General features: G+C 38.1%; 1 protein-coding gene across 5 annotated transcripts in view; it reads right to left on the bottom strand.

The window, feature by feature from the left end:
- The window catches only part of TACC2 (transforming acidic coiled-coil containing protein 2), a 148,962-nt gene extending 127,346 nt beyond the window's left edge, over nt 1-21,616 (bottom strand). For 3 of the 5 annotated variants that reach the window (XM_075026544.1, XM_075026548.1, XM_075026545.1), the window contains exons 1-4: nt 21,492-21,616; nt 10,175-10,305; nt 5,174-5,251; nt 3,571-3,630 (exon numbers count right to left, since the gene is read on the bottom strand). In XM_075026544.1, coding sequence (XP_074882645.1) covers nt 3,571-3,630; nt 5,174-5,206 — 93 coding nt within the window. In that variant the 5' untranslated portion in view covers nt 5,207-5,251; nt 10,175-10,305; nt 21,492-21,616. Of the gene's footprint in view, nt 1-3,570; nt 3,631-4,914; nt 4,994-5,173; nt 5,252-10,174; nt 10,306-21,491 lie in introns of those variants that run through there. The other 2 variants (XM_075026547.1, XM_075026546.1) reach the window with 2 other exon arrangements.
- Nucleotides 21,617-25,475: the final 3,859 nt, after the last annotated feature.

Here is a 25,475-nt window from a genome sequence, read left to right as displayed (position 1 = left end):
CATTATTTTCTTAAGGATGGCAGGTGTATGAGATAGAGCAGGAGACAAAGAGAATACAGTTGATGATCTTGGGGAAAAAATCTTCATCACATAACTTGCAATTTTCAGTCAATATAATTTTAGCTAAAGTAGCTTTCTGATGAGTGGTTCTTAACAGTCTAATGACAAAACACTTGAGAAGATGCTGTTAGAGTCAATGACAGTCTATTGGGAAAATCATCTCCAAGTTGAGTTCTAACTCTGTTGTACCTTGTAATTTCTAACTACCCATAGCTGTGGAAAATGTAGGTCCAACATTTTCACACTATTTGTAAATGGAGAAATGCAGTAAATAATTATAGAGGTTCTTTATAAATATAAAATATTTTTCCTTTTCATCTGTACGCATAAATGTACATTTCCCATTAGCAATGGGGGTGGCTTTACAGATGCAAAGGAAGCTTTAACCATTAATTCAGAAGACAAGGAATAGTCTTCCAACTTCCTTTTCACTATGCTTTCAAATTAAGAACCCCTTCACAACTTTGAATCTTTATTCTTCTTTCATCCCCCCTCCTTCATTCACAGGGAAGATGAGAACAAGTATAATAATCATTCTACAGTGAGAAGTGTCCCAGAATTTGCTGCATTTGCATAAATGGACGTATAATTCTCTGAAAACAGACAATGTTCTTTTTGTGTAAACTCAGACAAATACTTGGCATTATTCACCGTAGAATATTGGACCAGTAGTAATTATGATTGGAAGTAAGCATTAATGAATATGGTGACTGGAGGTATGCTAGAACTACGTAAGCATCAGTAATGGGCATGCTGGCCTGTAGCCAACTGCCATCAACACCCTGTTGTGGGCAAGTGTTGACTTGAAAGGATGTGGAACAGTTCTGCTGTCCTGTGTGCTCCTGATGTGCAATGGATGAAATGGAAGGAAAAATGAAAGAAAATAATAATTTAGAGAGTAAAATTGGTGAATCACAGTGGATACAACAAACCCAAAGAAAAGCCTGTGTAGAGTAACAGCGTACCTCATTAAAATGCTATAGGCAAAATTATTATGCAGAAAATTGGCAATTCATTTTTGTTCCCAACTGAATATAAACAATGGAATGTATACAGATGTTATTGCACTATTCAAAAAGTATGTAAACACACAGTATGAGCACCAGAGCTCAGAGGAATTTGCCCACTTATCATCTGTGGGAATGGAGACTGAAGGCTGGGAAGCTGCTAATGTTCCCAGTGCATTCTCTGCTGATCCCCATAATACTGGGATCTGAAAGAAGAACCATGCCAATTAACTCGATCCATCACTTCATCCATCATTTCACACAGGCATATGAAAGTTGAAATAAAGGGAAAGTAATAATGCAGAATATTAACTGCAGAATATGCAGCAGTCAGATTCGTTCATAACAATTACATGGAGAAATCCTAGCACAAACACAGCATGACACTTCAGACAAACAAATAGTCTCTTCAGAAGTTATGGCCCCTCTGGCAAGTACACGTGTTGCCTATCTTACATATTTCACAGTAGAAAACAAACAAGAAGAGAAAAGATAACCACACACTAAGGTATATGTTTAAAGAGAAATGGACAATAGTGTAGATGTGGAATAACCAGCTTTGTTTGGCTTTTTACTTATTCAGAAAACAAAGAAGAAAGGATAAAGCAAAATATATAGAAATAACTTATGTGTAACTGACTTTGAAATTCCCTCTTCAACTGTGGGGCAAAACATGTGCTGCTAGAATTTGAATTCAGCAGCAGTTTTCACCTTCAAAAAGATTTACAAATACTTAGTAACTTTGACTTTTCTGTAGTCACAAGAAAGGCTGCAAAAGATGACAGCCCTCCTCTTCATAAATCTGAGTGGCAAGAATTAAAAACCCAAGTTAAAATTATTATGTATTAGAAAGTCCAGCCTATTCAAGCTTTAGAAAATTTTGTGCTCATGTTTCCAATGATAGAGAACTCCTTCTGGTTTTTACATCCTCCACCCACCCCTTTAAAATGAGAGCAAAGATGTCCTGGTAATAGCATAATTCCGGTAGATGGGAGACCATGATAAAAAACAGTCATGAAAATCAATAATAATCCTGTAATGTACAGTCAGTTTGGGAGCTGGTCTCTGAGTTAATTGCACAAACCCCTAGAGCAGCATGGACAAGGTTGGGCTGCAGAGCTGGTACACTGGGCTCACGCTCCTTCACACAGACCATGGGCCCCACACTGTCAAACTTTTTAGATAGCAGATTTGTTGATCCTAGTCAGCTTTGTTTTGTTTGTATGTGTGGCTTTATTAGCTGGCATCTGAGCCCAAATTATCAAGAGGTCTACAGCTGAGGAAGAGCACAGATACATCAGTCTCTATGAAGCTATGAGCCTTTCCTTTTTATTACAGCCATGTAGATGATTTTTGAACATTTGGCTGTCCAGAAAAGTCAGCGAAAAGCCTGAGGACAGACCTTGCCATTCCTCTACATCACCCAGTGCGTTTGGATGGATGAAGAAATATGTGTCTGATGGGCGGCACAATGGCTGAGACCTTCTACAGTTCCATAAACTGTAGTACATTTCATAGCTTCCCATTAAAGAATACCTCCTTTATTTCCCCTGTATTTTCCCCTCTAAAGGCTGGATCTCAAGGGTCAAACTGGGTCAAAATATCTTTCTTCTAGGTTGTTGCTTTTTCAATTTAAACACATTTCTCTTCATGTGGAGTTTTGCTTTTCAAGGAGGAAAATACATTTTAAAAATAGCTTATATTTAATTCAGCATAAGCTCAACAAGCTGTGTCACTGACAGAGACCCTTGTTTGGAAGAAAGCTTTGCCAGTCTAATAGGGCAGGGCAGAAACCTAAAATCTCTCAGCAGTTTGGACTTCGTGTGCTATTACAGCAAAACAGAACACGGTTACTATTTTGTTAAATATACTGCTGGCCCCAGCTTTGTTTTATCCAAGCATTATCTTTGCTTATTTCTACTAAATTTAGATTGTATTTTCCTCAGAGGCTGGTCTTTACAAGACAGATTGGATATTTACTTTTTCTCTAAGTGCCTACTACATTCTTCATAGTAGCGCATTTATTCCACAGATCTTCCCTTATATTAAATGAGTTCTAAACTTAGCACAGGCTCTCCTGTCTTTAATGCAAACCGTGTGTATGGCTTCCAAGTGACTCAGCTGAGAGCTAGAGCTGGGCAATGGTGCCCTCTGATAAATACATAAACAAAACCAACAACTCATGTCAATTGGTACTGAGTACAAGAACAACACCCATGGAGCTATTTTAATTGTGTTAGAGTTGGAAGGAAAGCCAGCATGCAAAGGGGGTCAAATACAGGCTGTGTCTTTAAAGCATAGATTGCTACCAAAGAAAAAAGTTAAAAGAAACCAGATTTTTTTTTTACAACTTGCTGAAAACTTAAATGTAGCTGCCTTGCAAATTTGCTGTCGTGTCAAAAAAAACAAAAGCCAGAAGCAGATGCATAAGAAAAAGCATAGCCAAGCCTGATGCTAACATTTTGAAATGCAAACCATGCAAACCAGTTTCATCATCCACTACCTGCTGTGTTCCTTGGCTTGGTGGTATAAGGATGACTTTATTTGCATTGGGAACTTCTGACTAAAAATGAACATATTTAAACATTTCAGTGACTATATGAATTTTGACTACTCATTAAGCAATATTTTTTCAATAGCTGTTCAGCAGACTAAGGGGCTTTTAAGATTTTATTACTACTTCTTGTTTTTTCTCTGTTAATAGTGACTTTTAAAGTAATTTGGTTTTCTAGCATTTATTTTGTTTTGCTTTGGGGCTTTGGTTGGTTGCTTGTTTTTTTTTCAGCGTGAAATGGAGACCAGAAGCTTACTTTCCTTATTAGAAGAGCTTTTTATTAAATTTCTTAATAAATTAAATAAATTTTATGTAAAGTCTTCTCAGCCTCAGAAGGACTCCTGAAGAAATGTATTTGACTTTCAAAAACTTCCTAAGTGAAAGTTGTACACATTGGAGAAAAAATTCTCATTACTTAGTTATAGCAATTAACACATTCCCCTCTTCCCAAACCCTGAAAAAAGTTGGGACCAGATCTTCGGCTAACATTACAACTGGTCCAGAACTACCAAGAATTATAGCAGATTTTTCTTCTAAAATATCTTTATGAAAAATCTGGCTAACTTGTAATACTAATTCCCTTGAGAGGCTCCACTTTGCAATGCACAAGGTACAGCAGATCTGCTGAGACCTGAAGTGGAAGCAAAATGAACCCTAAGGCATTTTATCATCTACCACAACACATGGAAGAAGAGAAAATGAAACACATTCTGGTATTTTAACTGTTGAAATTAGATGAATTAAAACCTTTATTCAAACTTATATCAACATAGTAATGTCTAATGTAATTGTATGCAACCAGCCATAGCATATGTGTTCCCTTCATTTCAAGAATTTAAAAATAAATCACCAAACACCAAGATGCATTAACAAAGCACCCTTCCAAAACGGGTGTAAATTCCTGGATCAGCACACATATGTTCGTTTCTGAACAAGGAAAAGCTGCTGTGTGTCAGGGCTCTAAGGGCACCATAGGCATTGCCTGGCTCCCAGGGCCTCTCCCCACCCTGCTCATGGCCCAGGACCCCATTTCAGCTCCCCTGGGGATATTATCTCCAGCGATGCCATACGATGTTGGTCTCCTGCTCCACCACAGTCCTGCCCTGCCCGGCCATCGGCCCCACTGAGCTGGACTGACCCACGGGCTGACATCCTGGACCCCTCTTGGCCTGTCCCATTCTCCAGGGATGTGCCCAATGCCTGGAGCTGGAGCTGTCCCCAGCTACTCCCCAGCTGCCCCCCCAGCTGCCCCGCTCCCTGGTTGGGGAGGTGGGATGAGCCAGCCCTGCTCACCTCGTGGGGATCCTCCATGACTCCTGTCCCCCAGGGACCAACCACCCGCACAGTGCCCTGACGCTATGTAGCAGTGTTACTGCCAAAGAAAGAAACAAACAAACAAAAAGTTGCCTTCAATTACCATTAATGACACTTAAATAGGAGCGTAACTGGAAGCAGAAGATAAATGTGGGGTAAGTGGCGCGTGAAACCAATTTCTGTAAGGTTTGCTCTAGGCTAGTAGGGAGGGAAAATGCAGTCACGCTGTCACACTCACCTGATTTTCTGCACTACTGTTCTCATTGCCCATTTTGATGCTGACGTCCAGTATCACACAGCAATTAAAGAAAGATCACTGGAAGAAAAGAAAAAGCTCTAAGTCTTCAGTAAAAAACCAAAACAACCCCCCCAAAACCCTGGAAAATTTGGAGGAAAGTCATCTCAGCCACCATATCAGCTGCCCCTCCTGACATTCAGTCTTACAATGATTTTAAGTCATAAATCAGGGGAAGACAACTCCTAATGCTTTTATTTTTGTAATGTCCCTCGGCCGTCTTCCCTACACTGGCTCCACTTATGCTGAAAGACACTCCTTGAAACTCAGCTTTGTTACTCTATTTCTGGATTATCCCATGTCACTTGGGCAGAAAGGCATTTTCCCTGCCAAAGTTACTTTGCATGGACAGCCCATATGAAAACCTTATTGTTTTAACTGTATTCAAACCACCTGTATTTCTTGGAGATCCTGCACTGACCTGCATGCTCACATTGTTAGAACCACGATGTTAAATCTGACTGTTACTGTAACAGAAACAATTTTCCATATATACACTCAGCTTTAAGAAAGAGTAAATGGATTTTTTTGTCCTTATCACTGGAGTTGTACTCTGCCTTTCCTAGGCATTATTCTGCTTATGACGTTATGATCTAAACACATTTTCTTTACACTTAACAGGATCTGCCCACCTTAATTACTATTGGTTTTATACTAGTTCAACTCTAATTACTTAATTTCGAAAAAATCCTCTGAGCATTAGAACTGTAACCAGCATCTCTAGAATTAGTGTCTCCCCAGGCATCATTCATTTCTGTACTTTTTTGAAAAGGATACCCAATAGTAAAAGTACGGAATAGAGATTCACTTATAGACTTTTACTTCTTGTTCTAGACATTTTATTTTGGGGCTCAGGCATTTAAATTCACTGTATTTATTGTATTAATGTATAGGCAAAAATTACACACTCTCTAATTTTTTTTCCCAAAGAATGTGAGATTGGTCTGCGGCATATGTCAAGAAAAACTCCATTAAAGTCAGGCTGTAAAAGAAAGATCGCACTTTGTTAGCCAAGGAAACCATATAAACTTTTAAGGAATGTTATTACTTATTACCACAGTACACTTTTTTAAACTTGAAAGATTATCCTTCTTCACAGGAGACTTGGAGAGAGAGAGAAGTTCAGTATTGTGCTTTTAAGCCATGCTCTGTTTAAACTTGAGTGTCTTCAGGGGATATATTGGTGCTTGAACTTGCTCCTGTTGAAATCACCAGGGCCAGGACTGCACTTTTAGTGATTAATTAGCAACACTAGGTTTTATCTGCTGAGATTACTGCCAAATCATCTACTGTTTTAAAATAGTACTGAACTAAATTAAAGACTGTATATAGTATTTTCAAAATCACTATTCCCCAAGTATGAAGTACTCCATCATGAAGTAGTGTGCATGACCAAATCTTTTCAGGCCCAGCTTGGTGAAATGTTCCAAGACAACAGATTAAGATTATAATATTTTAAGTGTGTATTGATATAACAAAATATTCTCACACTATTAGAGCAGCTAACTAAGGTTTCAATGCACAGGAGAGAAATAATGACTTTGCTATAGCAATATGCTTCTCTCAACAGCCAGCACATTTCCCTAGGACTGAATATACTGGCATTTCTGTGCCACTGACCTAATGAGCTTTTCTCTTCCCAGCTCTTTTTCTGTTTTCACAGACATCATGTGAAAACACAGGAAATTTAAAGCTCTCAAAACTGTCCCCTCACAAGCACTTGCAGTAATAACATAAACTGGGGAATGAATGAAATTTGCCAAGTATCCATAGTTAATTGGGCTGGGGTCTTGTATATCAGTTGTGGAAAATGCAAATTTTGTTGACCAATTTCTTAAATAGATTAGCCAGCGTATGATATAATGTTACTCTATTTATTTTAAATTCACTCCAGTGTATAATATACTCCCAGTGCTTCTGCACCAACTCAGCAATACTGTTAACAACAGCAACTGCTAATACAGGCCAAATTTGTAATATTCAATTGAAAGAAAAAATACTTTATTTACAGTTTTTTATTAAAATGTACAGGAGTCAAAGTAGAAAATTACAAAAGCACGGCAAAAGTACTAGCTATCACAAATCTCCACTAACATACCATAGCACACTGTCTACTTACTCTTTTCTTTCCCTAGAGTATGAAATTCCACAATTGTCACACAATTTTCACATTACCATCTGCTTTATAATGAAGATAAATGTCATAAATAGGGAATAAAGTCATTATAGATTCTGCAATAATGAGACAAGTGGTAATAATAATGCATGAATTACATTGCAGAGTAACTAAGATAATTTTTCAGATTACAATGTTATTGTAATCCTTTTTACATACATTATTTCTAAAACATTTTCTCAGTGCACAAGCATTACTTACTTAGGTTGCAAGCTACAAGTGCTTTATTATATGTATAGAATTTCAAATAAACATTAAAACCATGCTAAAAATCCATTCATTAAATAAACATAGGTTAACCAAAAGATAATCTTTCTCATCTTTCTATACTATCTTTTACAATTTACATATCATTATTAAAATTATTTTAACGCTACATATCTCAAAAACTGCTCACTAATACCAAATTGGTCTGATTAGCCCATAGAGACTTTTGTACTTTCCTGAAAGCGAGCTACCGAGAGAATGTTTAAATTTACACTTACATTCCAGGATTAATCTGGCAGCTTTGGATTCACTGACACTTAGAGCATGTCTTCAAACCATTCCTTCCATCTTCACATCACAAATTTTCACTTTATTTTCCTCCTACTTCTCCTCAGACTGACATGAAATGTAGGCTTTCTTTCAGGGACCCACCTTCATAACCTGCTGAACAACCAACTTGCCTCCACCCCAGGCAAAAAAAAAAAACAAGTTATACTTCCTCCACCCGGGCCGCCCCCGCTCCTGGGACACTGCTACAGCTCTGCATGTCATGAATTGAGTACTAATGTTTTTCACAAAAGCAACCCCAGAGAAAATGGATTTTGGTTAAAACAGATTTCCCTTCTACTGTTTCCTGGCTTATGGTATGCTTCTTGCACTACAAAAATTGTTCAGTGAAACAGTATCAACAATACATTGAAATTATGCACGTTTTCAAGGGAAAATTAGTATTGGGGGCAATATCTATTTAGCATTTTGTTTTCAAGTTTATTCATGTGTTTGAGTCTGTCTTTCATTTTCTTGTATTACTCTTGAAAGCTCTCAGAAATACCTGCTAAAAATGTTGATGTTCCTGTTCAGGTTATACAGAAATCATTTCCCATTTACTCATCCTGAAGGGTGGAGACATGACAAAAACCCTTTGAAATGTGATGTTGCAAGAAGCACTGGTTTATGGGTGAGCTAATTGTTATTATTAATGCTCATTGACCGTTCCAGCAATGCTTCCACAAAGGGTTGCTCAGAAAGACAGCTGATAACAAAAGACAGTGTATTTATCATTAGTGGCAACTCCAAGTGATTCACAAGTTTCTGTAAACACCAGTGGTGCTTGTTGGTGCCACACAGCAAAGGAACTGTCAACTGTTGGTTTACTACACCTTGAAGAGCTGCTAGGCAGCATTACTGACTCTAGCATGGACAATTCATATCTGACATGAATAAGTGGCAGGATTTCATAGAGTAGCTACATGCTCTCTGTTGGCTTTCCTGTGGTTGTTCTCTGTTCCACAAAAGCTTGGTCTACAAACATCTGGCTTGAAAACATTAGGAATGTGAAGAGCTGGAATGAACAGTTGCAAGGCCAGGGACTACATAAGTAGCCCTGCCTTTTTAACCTTTCTTTTTTTATAAAGTTGGTGATCCAGCAATCTAGGCCTCCAGCATTATTATACCACCTTAAACCACTGTTACAGATCAAAGAATTTCATAGGTCAGAAAGAAATTACCTGTATTCCCTGAGCTTTTTCAGGTTATAAAATAAAGTACATATGAGTGGGTTTGGTGGTGTGTGTGTAATACACTATGTCAAATAAATCTGTGCTATACCTCTAAGAGTTCAAGACGGAAAAGTCAAGATCCATGGTGAAGCTCAAAAACTAAAAGATGTGAAAGTGGCTGTTACATCCCCTTTTCTCTGGTCTCCTCAGCCTACTTCAGAATCCAGAAAAGCTGAAGTTCATGAAATCAAAGCTTTAGTGTGCTCTTCCTTAGAAAACAAAATAGGGCCATTGTAAAATTCATTGCCTATAGACAACAAATTATACTGCAATGTTTTTGTTTAGGTTCTCTGCCATGAATTTAAGAACAGGCATCCTGTGGGAGCTCAGGAAAACACAAGCCTGGTTATATATCCTCAGTTCTGCTAGCCGCATTATTTCCTCATAAACAGAAATTGAACTCTCATTTGGTGCTATTCCATTTCTAAAACTAAGGCCAGAAAATGCCACAAAGTGAAAGTGAAGAAGCTGCCTTCCAAAACAATTGTCCAGCACATACTTTGGGTAAAATGACCTTCTGGTAGTTGATCATGATTTCTGATTGTATATTTTATCAACATGTGCAGAAGAGACTCCCTCTCTTTGGCTAACCTCACATAATATTTGCAAAGCCACACAGACAACTTCACTACTGCCAGAACCTTGAGTCATGTGAATGAGGGGAGAAGCACACATGCTAACAAACAGCAACCACGCTCTCTGATCTCTGGACCTAGAACAACTCTGTCTGACAACACTGACATTACATCTTTTGGTCAGTTTTCTGACCCACTCTTGTGTCTAAACTAGGATATACTGAGGTCCTATCCCAACTATCCCAAGCCGCACCTATTCACTGCATGTTGTTCCCACCTATGCAGATGCTGCTCTTCTGCTCTGTTCCAGTATGAAGTCAAATCAGTTTGCGTAAACCACTAACTGTGAGAGCATTCCTCATCCTCTGATGTCTCAGTTTATTCTCTTTGATTTTATGATAGAGCTGGTGGGAGAAGAAGTACTCACATCGAGCTGCTTTACTGCTATTTGCTGGAATTCCCCTGTGGTTCCTCATCCACTCTTCAGGCTCATCCAGGGAGAGACTGTCTTTTCTTGATCAAAAGAGGATCTAACCCAGGAGGACTGGAGGACTCAAACTAGGAGAAAACACAGCTCAGACTTAAAGGTAAGCTATGTAGTGGATTAATGAGCTAGGCATTTCAGTAAGATCCAAATAATTTCTCATAAGTGATTAAATTTAATCCTAGTATATACAGTATTTGGTATACTTATCAACCACACACTACTCAGATACATTAGCTTCTTACATATTGAATACATGCTACCTTAGGTATTTATATAACACAATTTAGTTTGAGCTCATTTTACTTTATGGTATAAATACTGCCAAAATAAGACAAAATGTTTTTATGTTCCTTACTTTCACATGATTGATACTACGCATAAAGCATTGCAAAGCTCTACTGAAGCACTGATCATACCATTACACACCAGCTATTCTCGTAGGTTAAGAGAAGAACAGGGGGGTGTTCAGAATTTTGGTCTTCTCTGCTCTTGATGTAACTAATGCAAAATCATTCGTAGTTTCTGCATATTAGAACAATATTGTTGAGATCTGCAAGAATGACTGACCTATGATAGTCCTTCAGCCCTTGTTTTCTCACAAATTCTAACAGACCAAATACCAAGATCTGGGAGGGAAAACATAATCCTATAATTAGAATTAGTAAACACATAATGATTTAAAAGTGCACAACTTGATGGGAAAGATGTTGCTTAGCAACATCAGCAGCTGGATCTGCTGTAAAATCGTGATGTTGCTTGGCAACAAAAAGCTGAGCTGGCCTTTTGTGAGAGTTGTAAAATGATATTTTGCTGCCCTTCCCTCAAAGATAACCAGAAATTGCCTGTCAGGATCGCACCACTGAATATAGTACAGGAGTGAGGATTTAAAGGACAGCGAATGAGACAGCTGTTTGATGCAGCCCAGCTTTGGCCGATTTGTTCCTCTTAATGTACGAAAGAAAAGAAACAGGGAGACTCTGTGTATCTGCTACTAAGAGACAAAAGATTTAAAAAAAACCCAGATTAAGAAAGTTAAAAATTATTCTTCCCATTTCTGGCTAATTTCCAATCAGTAAAACAACCTGGCCAGGAAAAATCCAATCTAATCTATGGCACACTTTCATTGCTTCTAATGATGCCAGTGCAGCACTTCAGGGCACTCCTGTGCCACGGGTGTCAGTGCACCATGGAGGTCTAACTGTGGCACCGTTGGTGGTCAGGCTGCAAAATCACAATGTTCAGGAAGCGAACGGGAATTATTTTGCTACAGTGTGAAACCTGGAAAAAAACATTGTGACGCAAAAGTGTTTTGATTTCTGATGGGGTTCAGCATCTTCATATAGCTAAGGTATTTGGAAGTTTTATTCATGCTCACGGTAATGAAGTATTTGGATATGGTAGTGATAACAGCTATAGAAAGATATGACCACCTTATTGTGCATAGTACCCTTAGAAGTGATTTTAGAAATGAGTGCCTCCAAGACGTTACATCTTGTTTTAGTCTCTGTACAGATAGTCCCTCCTCCCTCCTTCAGATCTTTTAGTCTAAACATTCATGGCACAAAAGGTGTAGAAGACGACGCATATTTCTTTGGAGATTAATTGATTTTCCCAAGGTAAAAAAACCACACCAAGTGGCAGAACTAGGATGTCAGCACTGGCTTCCTCAGCAAGCTCCAGTTGCCAGACTATGCTGGAATTTGAGTTAATGTCATTCAAACCTCCATCAGGAGGTGCCCTTCCTAAAGCAACATGGGAGTGCTAATTAATTTTATTTTACATTCTACCTAGGAATATTTTCCTAGCTGAAAAAAAGAAGTTTGTCATTTCGGCTTTTAACAGAACTTTCATAATACTAAATAGTTTCATGCAATAATAAATAAAAGTGATTCTGGAAATCTTAGGTGTGATTCTGTTACCTAAAAGAGACATCTAGTGTCACACTGGACACCTTAGGGTATCCTGCTTATCCCTTAACTGCCTCTCTGGAAGACATGGGTCTCAGATAAGTTTTGTGTTTTATCTGTGAGTCCCACGATGATGTCACAACCACCTCAAGGTGTCTAAAATAGTGCTCAGTGCCTATATCTGTGGATCTAAGTAATCTTTCTCTTGTGCATTGAGCATTAAATGTTTTGAGCACATGTATATTCTTTTTTGTTTGCACTGATTGCAGCTGTCAAAGTAATGCAGAGGACCTAGTCTTAAAAAGTGATGCCAAAAGTATTTCATAATATATATACGATCCAAAAAATAACATCCAAGTATTGGAGCATTTCTCTTTCCAAACCACATTTATACCAGCAGTTTTTCACCAGATTCCATATGCAGCACTTAAGTCAGTGGGAAGGCTGTTGATCCAGATGAAACACACAGCTCTGTGCAGTGGCATTGACTCCCTCTCTGTCCACATGGAGAACTGGATAAAGGCTTTGTATTTAAGTTCCTAACACCACAACCAGCTAACAGGGCTTGGGAGCTACAGGGAAGGCTGACCTACATAGCTCACCTGGTCAATCTGTGCCTGTAATTGTGCAGGACTGTAAATTATTTCCTTATTACTACTGCCTGCCTTTTATAAACAGCTGATTATGATTTATGAAAAAATCTCACTCATATTTGTGTTATGAAACATATATGACTGTGTATTTCAGGTCCACAGCCAACTTGGCAGAGTGCATGTGTGTTTTCACACTCTAAATGCACACAGTCATTCACTCAAAGTGAAGGATCCCTGTTCTAAAACTCAAAGATGAGGCAGGAAGAACATTACTTTGACTTGGGGCAAAGTTTTGGAAGGAGTGGTGGGAGGTCTGAGGTGGAGTGGATTTTCAGAACCTGCTGGCTCTCTGCTCCCTGAGCTGCTCTGCCAGCTCTGGTGTCCAGTGGGGATGGTGGGACACAACTCAGAGAGACAAAAATCCATATTATGTTGAGGCAGAAAAGGAGACATAAGCAAAGTGGGGACCAGTCAGTTTAACTTGTCTCTAGAGGCACATATAAAGCATGGGAAGAATGCATGACAAGGTGAATTATTTCTTGCCTCTTTTCAGGTTCTTTCTCCTTCAAACTATTTTCCTTGCTGTCCCCTCTGTAGTGTTTACCTGTTTCTTCTGTCCATGCATTCCCTTTTTTCTTCTCCCTTTGGCCAAGACACTCAGTGAAAATACAAGGGAGAGTGAAAAGTTGCCACAAGGTCTGGTTTGGTGAGAGCTGAGGAGAATGGCAGAGAAGCAGCAGGGTGTAAAGCTGCTTGGAAGGTAAGAGAATCCTTCCTTCTTGTTCTTTAGCTGTGGAGTCTGAACAAGCTGTCAGCAACTGTCTCTCCCTAATTGCGGATGGCAGCAGTATTTCATCTCCCGCTTTCTTGGCCTGAGGTGTGTGTTGACGTGGCAGAGTTGGCAGGTTGCAGCTGCTTTCTGGGCTTTGTGCTAACACACCCTTCATGCCCCCACAAATATCACAGGAGAAGAGGACTCATTCTTGGGCTTCTAGAAAGCCTCCAACACTTGGAGACTTTCCTCAGACTAAGGGGAGGATGTTTACTGATTTTTTGTGCTGGCCCAACACAGGTACATAATCATATATACACACACTCACACACATATATACACATGTATATATTACGTATTTTGTATATACAAATGCATATATCCTATACATGTTCTATCCTTCATCCCCAGTTAGAGACCATTTAGCCTGAAGCTGTTTTTCATAATTTCATGATAGTCGCTTGATCACTGTGTGAGAATAAATTAGATTATAAACTCAGCTACTGAATATTTAGCAATGAATAATATTCTCACTCCAGATATGATGCGTTTTATCAGTAGTGAGGGCAGGCTATGAAAATAAGTCTCTCAGGAGACGTGCACCTCAAGACAACTTGTTAATAGCCAGACCAGGTTAGGTCTCAGAATCTAGTCCAAGCAAATATACTAGATAGTTGCAAGACTAACTCTGGGAACTGAGTGTCTGACCTCTAAAATAATTCTGTAGTCAAGATAGTGTTCATAAAGCCATGAATCCTTGTTTACAAAGATGCTGAAGTTGGCTGAAAAAATATTTACTTTGAAAATAAACTTGTTGAGTTTCTTCAATCTTCTGTACCTTGTAAGTAGTTATATTAAGTAAGCACAACACTTACATTCATGTACTGTAAGCATTTAGATAGAACTACTTATGCAAGTTCTTCACTGATTCACAAAGCAGGATAACACTGCTGACATTTTACAAAAGTAGAAATTGAGGCACAGAAGGGTTGAGTGATTAGGCCATTAATATATTGTGTAATCCTGGACTAAGCAGGAAACTAGGGCTAGTGTTCAGCCCTCAGAATATGAGTACAGAATGAAAATTATTACTGTTTTGATTGAGCATTGCTCTTCTAAAAGAATACGTTATATCTTACAGGGAATATGTACTGGATTAGGGACTTTTCTCAAGGATGTTACATTGATTTAGCCCTGCACAAAAAGACCCCATCACATTTTAAGGCTAATCAGGATCAAAATACTTCCTTAGGTTTATTTGTAAGGGCCAGCCAAGAACATTTTTGTGCACAGTAACATCACAGAGGTATCATTAAAGATATCATAAATAAAGAAGAAAAGAAAAAACAGTAAGGCTAAAATAATTTTTACATGCTTTTTTTTAAACAATAATAATTGCATAATAATGAGAATGCTTCCTTACTGTCACTACCATCATTTCATCACTGCTATAACATAATGTTTAGAAAGAATATGAATGTAAATTATACATCTCATATTTTCCCCCTTGACTCCTTTGATTCAGCTAAGCAGGCATGCAAAACAAGATTGAGAAGTCAGTTAAAGACAGTCCTTAAGGTGTTTATGATGATCTGTTGACAATGACTGGTGCCTAAACTGCATTTCCTACTCTAAACTGGAGGACCTGATGTTTGCCTTTGTGGTACTGGCTTTTTAAAAAGATGATCTAATGCCATGTTGGTGGGAAGTGGCCCTAGTGATCCATGGTGGTTGGTGGAGATAAAGTTAACTAAGCTGCTCACTGTTGTTACAGATGGCACAAGTCTTCATCCTTTTGACAGACATAAACCTAATCAGCTTCTCCCAACGACAGATTTAAACTCATATAACACATTGCCTTGTCCAGCTGGGTCTACACTATTTATACTCATGTTATCATTTTCCACTAACATAAACAATATCCAGTTTCAGAAGTTCACTCTTAATTTACAGGTATATTTTTCTATTGGTATTTGTTCATCATTAGTGAATTTATTCAATGCAGGCTTTGCAGTACTTGAACTCAATCTCAGTTTTGATTTGGGGAAGGTTCCCTGGAGACCAGGCTCACAAAATAACTGTTGTTGTATGTAATTAGGCACTATATTTACATTTTTAAGTAGGGATTGTAATATTGAATGAAAATTTGGGAAAAAAAATCTTCAGAAATCATCTGCAAATGGCTGCAATATTAGCTTCCTGAGTCTGCAAACAGCCTTGCTCTTAAAGATGTGAATTTCCCCTTTCATCTAGATAAGAATTTAACATCAAAATCTAATTATGTTTTTTGAACATTGGCTATAGTTATTTTGGTTTTGGTCATTACAACAGATGGAACTTGACAGATGAACAGATGAAATTTTGATTTTGCAGTTGGTTTCTATTTATCTGCTATTTATCTATTTGTCTACTGTCATTGAGCTGTTCTTTTCATCCCTAAGAAAATAACAAAAGGTAATAAAGTGAATGGAAATAAGCAACATTGCCCTAGCTCTCCTCCAGCTTCACCTATGATGTCTATAACCTTAGCACACAGTGCTATCACTGCAATCCAGTGACTGGATTCCTATTTGGATGTGGACTCAAAAGTAAAAATGGTAGGTCATCAGGGTGCAAAATCCCAAGAGTCAGCACCGATATCTTAAATGATGGCAGAAGAGCAGTGCAATGGGAAAAGTAGCACTCAAGTTTTTTAGCTTGGCAGATTTTTTTTGAGATTTCATCTTTCAGATGGAAATACTACATGTTTATGCAAGCATTATGACTGTCTCCTTTGGATATTAAAGATCCAAGTGTCTTTTTGTACTGCACGTCCTTGACTTGCTGGAAAAAAAAACACCTTTTCCTGTTAGAGCAGGAGCTAATATTAAAAAGAATGCCTAGGCTGATCTATATGCAAGTTCACAGATGGCACTTTTGTCTCACAGTTGCATCAATTGTTTTTAATCACAAAGCACTGTGAGATATTAGTAAACGAAAAAATATAAAACTTATGCTCTTAACATGAAGCCATGACAGAATGTAGGGAACTAAATCTCAGTCACTAGTACCCAAAAAGTGGACATGAACCATATTCCAAGTCAATGGAATGAGCACAAAATAAGGCCTACAACTGTCTGTCCAATGTAAAGTTCATGTACAATTGGAGTATATACAGTACCACCTTCCATAATTAAAAGGGCTAAAGTGAGTCAAGATTGGTATCTTCTTGTATCCAGATGCGATTCTTTTTTTGTTGTATGTGCAAACTCTTAAGGGTTACTTGGTGAAGTATTGTACATCTAGAAAGGAATAATATTCTTCTCTGGAAAGCGTGATAGCGTATAGGTTGAATCAAACCTCTTTAAACTTCAGACATAAGAACAGAACTTGCCATAGAAAGATATGATGAGACTGTAGGGTATGTTAATGCAAAAGGCTTAAGCACAATTTCCAAAACTCTTGAAATCCTTTTACCAATAGAAATGGTTTAATAATGCCATGGTTCAAATATTGGTTTTGGACTGGCAAGTCTTCATGCAGGAACTAAATATTGCATGTATGACAATTAAGAAATGTTAAGGTTAGTTTATTAGAATGCAAGAACATCTCCATGCTCAATGCTCCTGACACACATCACCTTTAGATGTGAACAGTGCAATGAATTAAGAGTCTACCAGAGAAACTGAAAAAAACCCAACCAAACCTTTATGTGAATTTAAACCTCCTGCCTCCCTGCATCGTGCAGAGATTTTCATATGGGTTCAATAAAATTGTGCAGTGCTCCAAATTTGTGGGTAAAATCAGCTATTTCTCATAAAGAAAGTGGTTAAGTATAATTTTCAGTTTACATTTGGAAGTGGCATGGAAACTGTGAGTAACAGACAACGTAACAAGTAGACATGCAACTTATTCCAACAGCTAATTACTGTAGTTTCAATTGTATCAATATGCTGTATATATAATACACAGACACATACAGAAATATAAAACCAAATCTTTAGTCTAATGAAAAGCTTTTTTGTGAGGCTGAAAAATAGGTCAACAGCTCACATTATACTAGGCTAATAGTAACAAAAGTGAAAGACAGCCATGTATAATACATCATACATATCCCACTGAAGTGTTGGAGAATTCACAGTCTATACCATGCTAAAACCAAAATGGAGCACATAAAAATCTAGGCATCTAAGGTCCCAACCTGCAGATTTACTAAGATATGCTGTAAAAATTGGGATTTTTATACTCATGAACTACTTTTTTGTACTTTTTTTCCCTTCCCTTACTGCAGCAATCTTTGTGCTTCTAGCTTCAGCTAGGAGTTGCTCATGATGTCAGAGTGTGTTAACATCAAAAATTGTTTTTGCTCCAGAAGGTCTAGAAACATCCTCTCTGCCTCTTTTGGAGAATGAGTGAAAACTGACATTGAACCTTAAGAGCACAGAAATGGTGCTGTTTGGCTGACACTTCATAGAATCATAGAAAATAGGGCTGAGGGACATTCCTCTCCTCTATTTTAGTGTCTATCTCCCCCAGATAGCTATATTTTTTACAGGTCTGCTGGAGGAGGCATGTTTTGGGAATGGGAGAAAATGTTCTGAAATCATATTTCCCAAAGAACTCCTTTGAAAATATATGCTATTTGGTCTAATGTGATCAATTCCTTAGATCTATTCTGTAGAAACAGCTATAGTGTTGGTTCACTAATACAGTTTCCTGTTTTCTTTCATTGCCTCTAGGGAGATTATCTCGTGGTCCTGCTTTCTTACTCACAATTATACTGGTCCTGTTTCCTTCTAAAATATTTTTGTTGCAAATATGGCAACTGTTCATATAAAAAAATAACCAGCATGATATTTATCACTTTATGTTTTGGTAGCAAGAAAAAGCGTTTACACTATACACCCAGTCAATTTGCCATGAATCAGCGAATCTATTCAGAAAAGCACATTTCATCTAGGTAACAAAATAAATCATTCTTACCTTTTATCTATGTACAGTCCTATTACTGTCCTACAAAATTCCCTGCAGCACAACACTGTTTACACATGAAGCAAACAAAGATATCCTAATCCATTTGCAAGGACTCAGAGCTGGCTGAGTCTTGGGTTTGACCAAGAACCAAGAGTGCTAGCTGGATCATATGCTTTCTGTGAAACCAGAGAAGTAAATGAGTCTGTCAAGCCCCAGCTAGCATTTTATGACAAATTTAATTGGCAAGAATACATAGTTCAGTATTTTGTCAAACTTGCCGAGCCTTGTATGTTCAGCATATGTACCTTGATCAACTGATATATTTTCATAATATGCTGCATTCAGGACCTTCTAATGAAAACATACAAAAATTGAATCAAACTTCATTTCATCATGCAATTTTTAGAAGCCAGTACTTAAAAAGGATTATGCCAAGAAAAATAAAAACTATAATCTGTGATAGCTCTACTCTTATACTGGCTGTCAGCAGTGCAACTCTTCAAACCATTAGTTGCTGCAACTGAATGTAGAATCAACTGGATTTAAGCTGTTCATTTAGCTTTAAGCTTAGATCATAGATGTAGGGTAAAATTCTACTCTTTTCAGACTTGTTATGGACTTAAGGGGCTTCTATAAACATTGTTCCACTGGCATCAGAAAACACAAAAGCTCATCTGAAAGCCTTCTGCAGCCTGAGTAGTGGCTCCCAGCTCCCCCAGAACGAAGGCCCGTCTTTCCAGAAAAAAGGTCAGTGGTCAGTACGAAAGCTTGGTTTGACTTCCCTCACCGAAAGAAGCAGTACAGCACTGATTAAAAGCTGCCCAGTATTACAGGTCAATCATTCTTTAATACTGCCATAAGAGATGATAGATATAAGAGAATTTTAAAGAAAGCTTCAAGTGACAAGAAAGGAATATCCTCAATATTCTTCAAAAATACCTTCCTCCCATCCAGCTGAATGAAAGTTGCCAATGAAGGCAGGGACCCTATCACAGCCTGCAGGAGATTTCACAACCTGAACCTTCACAGTGCTGTCTCCCAGTCAGCCCCTGTCCACTGCCTACTCTGGAAGCGCTCCAAACTTTTGCTTCTGTTTCTATTTCTATCCTGCTTGCTTTGTATCAAGCCCCACAAAATAACTAGCAAGCAATTTACAATGTAAATGATTTTTGCATAAGCGGGAAACAGTCTACAGGCATACCTGTGAGTATGAAGTATAACATTGGAACTGGGGGCATTTATTTTATTTCTTTTTTGCAGTAGGCTCTTTGACTGGCTTTGAACAGGTGTACTTTCTAAACAGCCCCACAAACCAGTGCCCATGTGACAATCCAAGCACATCCAGTCATTCACAACTTGCTTTACTGATAAAATAACCAAGCTATAATATAACTTAGATCAGTTTTTCCTAGACTAGGTTGCTTTCCACAGCTTTCCCTGGGATTGCCAAAATTCTTGATGAAAAATATGAACTAGATAATTCTGGAGCATGTGCAAAGTGATTACTGATCTCCCTAAGCCAAGGTATCCAAGCCTGTCACTGTCACAGATCTCTGTTTTAAAGAAGGAAAAATGCATGGATGTAGATGTAGATGACGTAGATGTAGATGTAGGTGCAGATGGCAGGGTACGAATACTAAGCCAGTGAGGATTAGATCTTCCATTCATAGGCCCATCTGACATTTCTGGCCAACTACCAGCCCTTCTACCTTTCTCATTTCCAAAATCCCTTTAAAATAAGATTTATGGATATATGTATTAGCATCTACTTAATTAATCTCTGAAACTATAATTAAAAAGTTTTGACACAAAGGGATAGAGATTTTTTTCTTAACTCCTACAAGTATAGCAGGTTTCTAACCCATCTCTTGCGCTGTGCAAAGGGGAAAAGGTCTACTTCTAGATAATTAGCAGCTTGATCCTGAATAGCTGAATCATGAGAAACAAATTCAAGCCATAAGCACTCTATTTTTTGGATAAGATCAGATTTTGTAGGAAATACCAGCTTTATAATACAGATAGAAGCATGTCTGCCATTGTCATCCCGTGTCTGTCAATATGATTTTTAGTTTCTGCCTGAAGATAAACCTATCTTTTTAAATACAGATTGCTTGAAAAAGTTTCCAAAACATATAAAACATACCAAAACACTGTGGTAATATAAACCTCTTTCATTAAAAAAATCCAGAAATAATTGAAGTGGCCATGGTCTTACCTGCTGACAACATATTTCAATATAATGTCATCAACGTTCAAAATAATAACATAACCAAATTCTTGTTAATCTCAAACTAGTGAAGTATTTTTTAAATCTGATTAGTTCTCCCAGTGGTTAAGGCTAGAACTGACTTCAACTACCTGAAGATCTATAAAAGGTTTGGATCACCAGAGGCAATATTCTATCTACAGATGTTGTGTTTTACAGCCTGAAGCAAACTTCATTATGCATGAAAGGACGAAACATTGTAGTCAGTTCTCACTTAAGAACATTGTCAAACATCTGCATAATCTTTCTATAGTGACTAGCCAACTAATTTTATCTCTGAAATTCTGCATGAGGAACACATTCTTGTTGTTACATGGCAACTTAAAAGCAACAAGCAATCCTTTCTGAAACAAATTCTTACAACTATTTCTGTAAAAAAGAAGAACGGTGGAAGAGAGCCATATTTAAGAACTCCAGCATTTGCAAATAGCTATTACAGTCTGTAATGTTGTAACATGTTTTTAAAACAGCTCTTTTAGGACATGCACACTTAACGACCAGTCTCTTGGTCTTAGAAAGATACTGACTAAATAGACATCATCCTGTAGACTACTTTATAAGTTATGTGCATTGTAAAACAAGTTATACAAGAGATCGTGAAACTACAGAACCTCAAAGAAGCCAATGTTTTTTTTCTCATATGAAAAGTTTCTTTTACTTATAAGAAGCTCCCTTTGCCTTTTTGTAGTGTCTAAAGCATAATTAGTAAACTGTTTCTGAGTCTAGACATATTTAAATTTAAAGAACTAATAAAAAAATTACTCACCCAGTTCTCCTCTAGACTAAAAATGAAAATGCACCACTCTGTCCCTGATTTTTATAACCTTCTGCACTCCTTCACTCCTAGCTGGTGTATGGATCCCCTTTCTCCCTGGATCACATGAAAGCGTTCTATTAATGTGAATTGGCTTATGTTTGAGAACACTATGCTGGATAGCTATGAAGTGTAAGGAATCTGATCCATGGAGCTGTAGGGCTATGACACATCAGTTCTTCACAGGAATTCTCAGTTGCTGGATGAGAATAACACGAGATAGGTCTTGTACACTGGGTGCAGACTGCTGTCGTTGTTGTTAGCATACTGTTTGCTTAAGGCAGTGAGACAAGTTCCGTGATACACCGATTTAACTGGAATTTTACCCTCTGGCTTTTCACTCCAGGACTATATCTACTAAGTACCAGGCTGTCTCTCTCACCTGACTAACTTAGTAAGCGAATTTTGGGAAAATGAATCAGTTTAGCACGTGACAAATGTATATAACCACAGCATGGCTAAAAGTGATAGCTGCCTTAAGAAAACCATTGCAAGTCAGCACTGCTCCACATGTTTCATGAGGACTGCTTTGCTGGAGTTCAGAATAAACATTCAAAGTCTGGGAGTGCTAGTAGATTACCTGGCAGGAGGGAAAGAAGGAAAAAGAAGTCTCCTCCCTCTGTTCCATTCTTCATCCCTTTGCCTGTGTTCAGCCTTCTCTTGCCCACACGGTCAGAAAAGAGGGAAAGCAGCTTGTCTCTTCTCACGATGGATAAGACAGAATTTTCAGCCCACTTGTTTGAATGTAGTGGTTGAAGTTAGAGCGTTACATCTGTGATCCTTTCAGGAAAAAAACATGCCATTTCAGTATACAGTTGTCTTAACGATAAGCTCCCAAAGCACGTGTCACTGGAATAGGAAAGCCACACCAATCATAGAAAGAACTTTTAAGTAGAGCATGTTTTAAATTATATAGTACTTTTGGAAAATCCCCCCTTGGAATATATTATTTCAGAGAGGAAAAAATTATTTCTTTTGTAATAGGTTGTGAGTTACAGGCCTTTAAATACATATAATAAAAATATATTCATGTCAGCACAAGATATGAAGAAATGATCACTGTGATAGGATTAAACCTCTCACAGAAGTGCTTAGGTTTAAGTCATTGGTTTGCATGGTGTTGGCAGTGTCTAATAGGTGATAACATCTAGTGATTGCTATAAAGAAAAGTGAATTCCTATGAATTTTCTGAGAATACAGAAATTATTGGCACATTAAAATTTCAATGTCTAAAAAAGTGCCAGGCAGTCATGCAAAGTATGGGCACAACACTACAGAGCACTAATTGCCTTTTTGTTTTGCAAAAATCTGACATAGTTCTACATTTGCTTTTAATTCCTTTTTTCCTCCATTAGAAATGTACTGGATGGACCACCAAGGCAGCAGCTGTCTGGCTATTCTCCGCTCTGAGGCATCACTGATGTATGTGTATATTTCCTGCTCCTTCTTGAAAAGATTTATTTTTTATTTTCCTAAATTGCTGTTTGATTGTAGGGAAAAAGTGGAAGGTTTTGAGCATTTTAGTCTCCGCCAGCATGACTTCCACATGTTGTTGTAGCAACCTTGTGTCCATCTTTCAGGTAATGAAACCTTCCAAGTCATTAAAAAGAAAGAGTGCCAATGAGGGTTTGTTACTGCCAGGGTTTTTTCCCTGACATCCCACCAGATTGGCCCCCAGTTTTTTTTCAGAGTTCTATTAATAATTTTTCTTACATATTCCTCTGAAAATACTGTCTTAGACTGGCACAACGTGTGCTGTGATTTGATGGGCTGTAACCTAATCCACTCTGCTGAAAGCATATCTGGTGCCAGATTTTTACCTCCCACAGGATTATCTGTAAATATGGAAATAAAAGCTTCTGCAAGAACCAAGGATATGAACTTATAGTTCCACATTGCTAAAACAATTTTTTTTAAGTTAGCTAGACTCATTAAAAGAAACTCCCTTCATCTGTGTTTGCCTGCAGAGCTGGCAGCTGAATGGCAAGTGTCTCAGATGTTTTGTTTCTGGTGTTTTCAATCAGACTACGCCCCATTTCAGATTACTAGGATTATCTTTATGGCAGGAACAGCCATCACTGGGCAACAGGTCCTGTGTTGCAGTGTTCTTAGACAATTAATTTCTTGCTTTATCTCTTCATCCTGAATAGCAGCATTTATTTTGGTGTATTCAAGGGAAATGCAAAAAGTTTATGCTTTAAAATCATAAGCAACACTCCTGGGCAGCGACTAAACTGTCTCATTTAAAAACATGTCTTTTTCCATTAAGGCCTAGGAACAGCTGCTAGCAGATTGGGGATCTTCATACCAGGAGACAAATCTTCTAGAACTGGCCAAATTATTAGATTTGATACTAAATTGAATGGTGGTAGATCCACAGTTTATTGGTTCTAGGTGAGAGCACCTGCGTTCTGGGCAGCTTCCGAGCTATCCGAGATGCACAGTCAACAGCATTGGTAACTCACTTCTCAGCACCATAAAAAACCCCCATTATTTCTCTGTATTTGATGAAAATAGAGACTGCCTATTGCTTGCTGAAATACAGCACCCATTTGAGCTACTGCATATCATGGTATGTATATATGAAGTATGCAGCGTTAAGAATTAGAATTCAGTTGGAGATCCTCTGCTAAATGCCAGAAACTTTCTGTGCATTTCTGCAGTCTGAGAGGAGCAAAAAGAGGGAATGGTGAAGTCTGCACATAGTGAATCTCTGCTAATAAATTTGAAATATTTATTTTAAGATCCCTCTGTGTGAGTCTTCTCATTTCAGTGAGAATAAGGTTTTGCATATATGCATTTATGAGAACTGAATGAACATCAGATGAAAAAATGGTCTTGGTGAATAAAAACAATTTGAAAATCTCACAATCAACTGAACATCGACCATTTTCTTAAGTTACTGTTTCCACTGTTGACAACAACAATTGGTGTATATACACAATAATAGTCAGGAAAGTAGAGATCTGATCATCTGGGCAAGGAGAACTCTCAAAATATAAATGCAGGGCAATGTCTGGCAATATTGTGAGATGTTTAGTTCATATTAAGCATAGTCAGATAATATTAAAAAAATGTAACTCGCATATACTCACATCTGTTAAGACTATATTTGCATCCTGACATCTGGACTCACTGGAAAGAGAAAGTCCACATACGTTAAGGGCATATATGGTAGTTTCTTAATAATATCTCCCTATATTTCCCTTCTTTCTGAACCCATGTGTTGTAAGTCAGCTTAGGCAATGGCATTATTTTGGAAGGTGAGGTCTGGGACATGAGAGGTGATATTGCATGTGTTGTAAATTAATTTGCAGATAAATAATGTAATTCTTAAACAGAGTTAGTGGCACAGGAGGAGGCAGAGTCTGCTGGTTGCATGATGCTGCTTCTGGCTTCCAGCTGTTAAACTATGTTTGAAAATCGCCTTACTGTACAGCCTGCTCATGTTTTCCTAGGAAAATAATTGTCAGTGGGACGCCATATCACTGTGAATGGGGGGGAACACTGCTGTGAATTCTCTTGAATAATGCACAGTACACCCTTGCTATAGCTGAGACTGGTAAGAGTTCCTCACAACCTGTCCTATAGCCTGAAACACTGTTTTTAGCCCTCATTCTCCTGCTCTTCTATGCCATTCACTGCCTGTATCAGGAACCTCCTGCCCACAATACTGACACAGCACAGGTCAAAAATAATTCACTTGGTAAGATAGTTTATGGACAACTGTTACAGCAAGAGCTGGAAATACAGGATCTAGTTAGCGCATGATTTAGGCACTTCTTCCCACCAAAATTGGCAGGAGTCAAGAACCTAGACATCTTTGCAGATCTAGGGCAGGCTGCAGAACGTATGTGCCTACCTACATTCAGGATAACCTGTGCTGGCATAGTGGCTCTCTGTCACCCTCCAGTCATGAGACTGCACACTGAGGGC

The sequence above is a fragment of the Buteo buteo genome, chromosome 4, assembly GCF_964188355.1.
Source record: "Buteo buteo chromosome 4, bButBut1.hap1.1, whole genome shotgun sequence".
Lineage (NCBI taxonomy): Eukaryota > Metazoa > Chordata > Aves > Accipitriformes > Accipitridae > Buteo > Buteo buteo.
Note: the sequence above shows the minus strand (reverse complement) of the source record. Positions and strands in the feature narration are given on the sequence as shown.